Consider the following 8189-nt stretch of genomic DNA (forward strand, 5'->3'; position numbering starts at 1 on the left):
GCATAATAGGCTAAAAAAATTAATCTTCCTTCTCAGGCAATTATTCCCTGCTAATTAATACATATAGGTACTTCACAACGGAAGTTCATACGCTTAAGACAATAGCTTAATCAGAAGAGATTATGAACATTCACTTTCCCTGTGGCTCTTAGTCCGCCAGGCCTTCCAAAACGCATGTCTAAAATATAAAAGAAACATTTCAAATCGCAGAGTTGCCAAATTCAACACAATCAAACCCTATTAGGTAACCCCTCTAAATCCACGATAGGCCGACCTTATTTCTTTTTTTTTTTATTAAATAGCATGTTATTTTGGAAAAGAAAGAGGAAATAGCTATGGAATTTTATTTGCACCCAGAGAAAAACGTGAAGAATTTCAAAAACTTCACATATACAAGATGTTCTGTTATTGACTGAAGATCGTTGGCCTACAGAATAAGCTCATAAAGACAAAGGAAAAAGTTATTAACCAATTTTGAATCTGAGGCCTAGTTTGCGAGATAATTAACAAAATAAATTAATATAGTATTAATAAAAAGTAAATAACTTTATCGAATCACAGTTCTATAAAATATTGTCAATAACAGAACACCTTGTATAAAATTATATTTAAGAAAAAAAACTTTATCTATCCGATTAAACCGGAAATTAACGAAAGGTTTAAATCTGTCACAAAATAGTACACCTGCTCATGAAAACGTATACAATCTTTCTTTTTGGGAATCACAAGTTGCTAGAGTGTTCCCTTTCGGAAGGCACTTCATAAATAAATTTATAGAAGCATTATTAATGTATTATTAAAATGGTTAAATTATTAGGTTTTAGGTCTTCTGATAGGTTCTGCAACTTCACTCTCCTCCTCCTCTTCATCTTCATCTTCCTCCGCGTCCTGTTGCTCTATGTCCGCTTCTTCTTTCATGGGATTCGATTTCTTGGGTAGCTGTATACCAGCTTCAGTTAATAAACCCATAAGTCGATCTTCACATAAACAATAACCACCTTCAACCATTAGACCTTGTTTTTGCATTTCTGATTCATAATATTCATCCCAAGTCAAAAATGGCTCATCACTCAATATGTCAATGACTTTGCATGGAGAACGGAAAAGCACATATATTAAAATAGCTACACTAAGTAATCCTAAAATCAAAAATATTTGATTTAAACTATACAAAAATTTTGTTTTCGTGGATTTTGACAGTCTGATGAACAAAAATTTTGAAAAATATGCTCTTATATGTAAAAGTAAGTTTAAGCACTATGGCGATAATTTTGCGCGGTACGGGTGAGTGCAGGTGAGAATATGAATGTCACACTCCTTCGTGTATCACCCCTCCACCAGTAAAAATATATGCCGTTGCTGGGTACTAACTCTTCATAAGTATTTGAAGCAAATTTCATAAATGCCGTAAAAAAATAATTCACGTAGGGCTTCGGAAATTGACAGTAGATCAAAAATTATTTTTAACTCCCGTTACCGAAGATACCGGAATTATTTATGTACGACATTTATGTAATTCGCCTCGAATACTTATGCAGAGCTAGTATCCACGCCGTACATATTTGCTAGCGCAGGAGTGAGATACCAAAGGGTATGAGATTCATATTCTCACCTGTACTCACCTGCACGGCGCAAAATTGACTCCATTGTGCTTAAACTTATTTTTGCATATAGGAGCATATTTTTCAACATGATTTCTGGTGAGTTATTTCACCCGATAAATTTTAGCATGGCCTTGTAGTCTCTAACATTTAATCATTTATTAATTTTTGTATTCGAAATATTATTTTAAATAGAAGTCAATTTAATTTTGTATTAATATTCTGACGAGTTTTCCAGTTGTGCCCGTATTATACCATGCATATATGAAATATACGTAGTATATTAAGTTTAGTCCCAAGTTTGTAACGCTTAAAAATAATGATGCTAGGAAAAAAATTTTGTCATAGCTGTTCATAAAATCACCTAATTAGTCCATTTCCGGTTGTCCGTCCGTCCGTCCGTCTGTGGACACAATAACTCAAAAACGAAAAAAGATATCGAGCTGAAATTTTTACAGCGTACTCAGGACGTAAAAAGTGAGGTCAAGTTCGTAAATGAGCATCATAGGTCAATTGGGTCTTGGGTCCGTTTGACCCATCTTGTAAACCGTTAGAGATAGAACAAAAGTTTAAATGTAAAAAATGATCCTTATCAAAAATTAAACAACTTTTGTTTGAAACATTTTTCGTAAACATCACTGTTTACCCGTGAGAGCGCCAATTAGGCGGAAATTTTATAATATGTACACATGTTTGTATGTCTTATGTGATAAAGAAATCAACACTGACTATACATGAAATTTCAACAATTAACTCAGTCAATTGTTTGTTTTCACTTGTTTTTTAGATACACTTAATATTGATAAAAAGTATACTAACCTAACAACACTGGTACAGTAACAGTAATGATATAATTTTTACGTTTAGGAACTTCAAATGGTTCCTGTGTTTGGAAATCCATCTCTGCATTTTCTCCAGTGGTTGATGATAAAGTTGACGTTAAAGTTGTTTTTAAAGTTGATGTTGTTTTTGGTGTTGTTATTGCTTGTGCTCGTTGTTTTTGTTGTAGTGAAAAATTCAAATTATCTTTTTCAATATCTTCGTATCCATTTGTTACCTGCTTGTAGTCATCATATTCAAAATCTGCCTCTTCATTTTTAACCAAATCAAATTTTTCAACAGACATTTTTTCTTCTTGGTTGGGAGAATCGATTGGATTCTAAAAAAACGTTAATTATTTGTATTTATTGATATAAAAAAATTCGGGAGTTCAGGTGCTGCGTCAACTAAGCGAACTGTGTAAATGACCATAGTTGTTAAACACACAGTATAAAAATATAATAAAAAAAAAAAAAAAAAAAACTAAGCGAATTTCCTCTTAACACATTAATAATATTCAATTGATTAACATTATCTCTGTTCGGAACATGATATGGTTACTCTTTATCAAATCAAAAAAAATACATGTGATCAGATCAGATGTTTTTTAAGAAAAAAAAATTACCGAATTTTATCAATTCGACACGATAAGCAAATCTCTAACGTCTGTAGGTTTGAAGTCTGTCATTTCCCTACACATTTTCATTATAAGTACCAAAAAGAAATTTGCCCTTTTTAAAAACAAAAAATCATTTCGAGATTTTTATGTCTTTTCACATGTCTACCTTTTAGTTAATTGTGTCCATTCCTTAGTCACCATTTCCGGTCTTTTATGTCGGCTTCTAATGCTTTTGAAAACAAACCCAAAAATCCTACTTCAATAACAAGCATCAAACAAAAAACTTTAGATGAGGTGATTATAACTTGAAGAAACGGAGCTCAGCGAAATTTTATTTTATATATTTGTGGAAAGTACCTTATTATCTCCTTTAAACTTTATTTTTACTGCATTGGATTTACTTTGCTTAGCCATAACATTTTTTATTAAATCGACAAAAACAGACTGGTTTTCTGCAGATGGTTTTATTCCTCCAACGGGTTGGAGTATTTCCTGCTTTGATCCTGAAAAAATAATTACAGTTCATTTCTTAAACGAGCTTTTATTTTTTAAATTAAATTAGCAGAAATGGTCTGCTAACTTAAAATTGAGTAGGAATTAATAGAAAATATAAATAATTAATAGAGGATAATCTGGGGGCTTTGGAAACTAGTTTGGGTGTTTTATAGAAGGTACTTATAGCACAGTACTTGTAAGTTTTAAAGTGTAGTGTCTAAATCTGGTTCAAAAAGCCATTGAAGGCCTGATCAAATGTCTAATTAAACATTAAAAGGGCGTAAACGTTACTCTAAACGACAAGGTCATTCTCAAAAATTTAAAAAAACTCAAAAGTTTTAATCCTATTCCCATTTTTGTTTGACCCGGGAAGGATAGTTCTTCACCAAAGCTTGTGAGTTCATTTTGAAAGTAGATTTTTTGCAACAATTTGAGGCAAGAATGATTTTTATAGAATCGATAGTTTCGGAGATACTCCAATTTTTCAAGTAGGTTACATGATTGCTCATCCACAGATGACAGATGAGGCTTAGGTAAACGAAAAATTGTTAGTGCCCGCCTGGATATCCCTGAATACCCGCCTGTTATCTCAAAAAAACGACGTGTTGGGCCAATCAGGTCCATCAAAGAAGGCAAAGTTTGATTAAAATAAATACCTAAATCCTCGAAACTTTAAACTTTTGGCTGAAACTTGAATAAATCCCGTAGTATTTATTTGGAAGGAAGTATACCTGGAAGGATTCAAAAGCCCGATTTCCGAAAAATTTTTATTAAGTTAAATTAGTGTCAAGTAGCAAAAATAATTAATGCAAGTAATCAGACGAAAGTGGATATTCTACTTCCCTAAAAACTGGAGTTAGACGATCCAAATCTGACAATGTGAATTCCCTTATATTTGTGTGTTTCCACTTTATTACTCATAAAAATTTCCGTCCCCAAATTTTGAATATTCAAACCCATAGCTCTTGCACTATTACTTAAAAATTATCGAATACCTAAACAACTTACTGTTTATTGCCGCAATGAAAAAGCATAAATAAAATTGTAAAATTTTTAAATCCATTCTGTATTTAATTATTATTCAACCATAAATTTAAAATAATCCTGTGTACGCAATTTTTAACGTATTTCTGTTATTTTCATTTATGTATTATTATAATATTATGATCATGTAAAAATTTATCCAATTTCATTTGATTGTCAAAAATGTCCTGACAACCAATAGTCAAAGTGAACTTAAATACAAAACAATATCGATTAATAGCCAGGCCAAAAAAATTCCTTGAATTTACTAAAGCTGAAAATTTGAGGATTGGTTATAGTAGTTGTGTACACACAGATACTGTGGTCAGTCAAGCGAACGATGGGACAGGGGTCTGATTTATGCTATCGAAACGGTGCAGTTTTACGTGGTACTAAAATGAATTTACTAAAGCTGAAAATTGTTATACAGATTGTTTATCGTATATAAATAACAGTTTTGATTGTCAGTCAGTTTAACGATAGAACAGGGCTAATCAGTCAGCCCTGAAAAACTGATTAAATCGTTCAATATCATTTTTAATCGTAAAAGTTAATATATATTTCCTAGAGTGGGCAGCCGACTTTTAAAATAAAAAAGCACTTCTCAAAATTCATAAATATTAACTCTTAAAGTAGAAACATGTTATTTAATTCTGAAAATCGATTTTTATCGGCTTTAACTTAAAATAACATAACATCTTCATTTAATTATTTGCTTTTCTACCACTTATGTTTTTCATAGTTCTGATAAATCGGTAAAAAAATCGATTCTGCCGGATAAAATTAAAACTCTAAATTTTTTATAAACTTTTCATTTATTCATGGTCGGCAATGACCTGCGCAGCTTGCGTTTCTCCCCCATAACTGCGCCATTGATAACGGTGAAAATAATTTGTATGACCTCCTTTTGTCTAGTCTTAGACTCATTTTTTATACGTGAACTCGACTGAAATTTTTGATTTTTTTATAGCAACGTAATTATTTCTACTGATGTATGAGTCTATAATAATTTAATTGCTATACGATAGAGTTCACCTTTATCTGTTTTAATAACAATAATTTTGAATAAAACTACTTAGGTATAGTACAAAATATAATACACTTATATAGTTAATTATAATTCAGTACCTCGGAGAGATACAGCACTAAGTCCATTTTTTAAAATTAGTTTATTAATGGTACAAACAAAAATAATGAGAGGTGTCGTGGGATACCAGGTAGGAACGATGTTTCTTTCGTTACAAATTACATATTATTGAATATGAAGCGCAATGAAAGAATCAGATAAAGAAGTTATTCAACAAAATAAATTTTTTTTTTTATCCATTGAAGGGGATAGCTTTCAACCTGAAGGCTTTCCAAATGAGAAGCGCAACCGTAATCGCCCAGACCAAGACTACGGCCTCATTGACTATAATATTAATATTCAGATCATAAACTGCTAACTGTAAAAAAATTGCCGGTCGGATACATTTTTTTCTAGCCCCTATCTGCTGAATGCACTTCTCAAATCATGGAGATATGAATTTTAGAAATGTAACCTTATGAATTATTATTAAAGAAAAAGGTACCTGGTCGAGTAAAACGGCGCTTTATGTATCTGATTAAGTAATTTCAAACAAACAATTGACTGAGTTAATTTTTAAAATACCATGTATGGGCAGTGTTGATAACGGAGTGGTTTGTTTTTTCATGTCATGAAAGTAAAGAGAGATAGCCAGCCATACATATATGTAACACACACATGACTTATATTCTCATATAATACATACTATACAATGTTCGAACCTAATTTGTGCCTTCGCGGATATACAGTATCTCTAACGGCTTACAAGATTGGCCCTACGGACCCAAGACCCAATTGACCTATGCACATGTTGCTCATTTACGAACTCAATCTCACTTTTTTCTTTTGAGTTATCGTGTTAGGGGACTAATTAGGTGATTTTATGAACACCTATACCAAGTTTTTATTTTTTTTATTTATTTTTTTTTTATATCACAGACGGACGTACAACCGGTAATGGACTAATAAGGTGATTTTATGAACACCTATGACAAAATTTTTTTCCTAGCATCAATATTTTCAAGCATTACAAACTTGGGACTAAACTTAGTATACCTTTGATATATTTCATATACATGGTATAATAATGCATGGTAAAAAAAAGACTCTTCTATAAAAAAGTAAAAATTTGACTTGGCGCATATAACCCAATCTTTTTGTTTATATATCTTTAAAGCATGTAGAACAACTCACAAATATTATCTACCATTCACATCTTGAAAATGGTAGCTAATTGCCGATAGCTTTTGTCTTAAGTTGATGTTACACCTGATGCCGATCAAATAGAAGTTTTCTTCCTCTGATCGTTACACTAAAAACATTTAAAGATGACTTGCATTCATTCAATATTATTATAAAATTATATATTATTAAATATACAGAATGTTTTTAAATGGTCTGCACATCGCTGTATCAGATAAAGTACAGCTTAAATTGAGGCGATTTATAAAAACATGAGTATCAAGTTGGTTCGTTTGAGTTCTACACGGTCCTAAAGGTGAAATTTCAAAATAGTTTTCCGTTACTTAACCTTAAACTTGAAATGCTATTTTGATAAAGTTGAGTATGTAGACATTGTTTTATAGAACAAAAAAGTCCACAAATTGTCGTAGAACATGGTGTTTTAAGATTTCAAACTCCCCGCATTTTCTACGCCCATGGAGGTAACTACAAAACACTTATACCTTTTTTATTTTCAGGGTGAATAAAAGTATAGCAATTTTTTTCTTATACGGGGACGCTTTCATGGTCAAGCAAGGGTAAATTTTCTTAGAAGATTCTTATTCTTTGTCGCAAAGAAGTAACCTTTGTTTGAAAAATTTTCAAATTTTGGACCAAGAAAATTGTTAACCAGCAAATTCTCAAAATACTATTTTTTTACTGATTCTTTTTTTTTTATTGAAAATAGTCGCGGAAACAAAACACTAAAACCAGTCTCAAGTTTGAAAAATTTGAAGTAAGACGGAATTGAATTCGGTTTTCTGCATTCGATTCTTTAGAGCGTCAGGAAATTTTTTGATCTAAATTGATTTATAAGAAATTAAAAATATGCAATTTGCATAAATAATATACATTTTATAATTGCATTAAACGTAAATATACTAAATTCACAATTCCATTAATAGTGATGAAAATGATTCCAAACTTGTTAATCGGGGTTTTTGGAGTCGCTGAACACGAATGTTGGGTCAGAATTGGTTTCCGAGTACCCAGTGTCCAGAGTAAACGGTATCCTCGCCGTCTCCTGAACGTTTACGGGAAATTCGCTCTATAATTGGTCCTCACTCGTTACTCGGGGGATCCCCGTGTAACACGTTTGGAATCATTTTCAATACTATTAACCGAATCGTGAATTTAGTATATTTACGGTTAATTTAAAATGCAATTATAAACTGCGTATTATTCATGTAAATTGCTTATTTTAATTTCTTATAAATAAATTTTGGTCACAAAATTTCCTGACGCTCTAATGAATCGAATGCAGAAAACAGCATTCAAATCCCACTTGTTGTTCAAATTTTTCGAACTTCATTGCTTCGTTTCTGCGACTATGTATGCAGTATAT

At 31.6% G+C, this 8189-nt stretch overlaps 1 protein-coding gene across 1 annotated transcript; it reads right to left on the minus strand.

Moving 5' to 3' along the window:
• Positions 1-813: 813 nt before the first annotated feature.
• On the minus strand, positions 814-3536 carry LOC123297791. The gene is made up of 3 exons (XM_044879577.1): positions 3397-3536; positions 2421-2760; positions 814-1139 (listed from the first exon to the last, which is right to left on the minus strand). Exons 1-3 carry the CDS (start codon positions 3451-3453, stop codon positions 814-816), a joined length of 723 nt encoding a protein of 240 aa, XP_044735512.1. The 5' UTR covers positions 3454-3536.
• Positions 3537-8189: the final 4653 nt, after the last annotated feature.

Source organism: Chrysoperla carnea, chromosome 4, assembly GCF_905475395.1.
Source record: "Chrysoperla carnea chromosome 4, inChrCarn1.1, whole genome shotgun sequence".
In the NCBI taxonomy this organism is placed as follows: Eukaryota; Metazoa; Arthropoda; class Insecta; order Neuroptera; family Chrysopidae; genus Chrysoperla; species Chrysoperla carnea.

Coding starts and splice junctions, on each gene's coding strand:
- LOC123297791 (XM_044879577.1), bottom strand. CDS start 3,453: ATGGCTAAGCAAAGTAAATCCAATGCAGTAAAAATAAAGTTTAAAGGA. Junction 2,761..3,396: donor AGTTTAAAGGAGATAATAAG/GTACTTTCCACA, acceptor ACGTTTTTTTAG/AATCCAATCGATTCTCCCAA. Junction 1,140..2,420: donor TACTGTACCAGTGTTGTTAG/GTTAGTATACTT, acceptor TTTTGATTTTAG/GATTACTTAGTGTAGCTATT.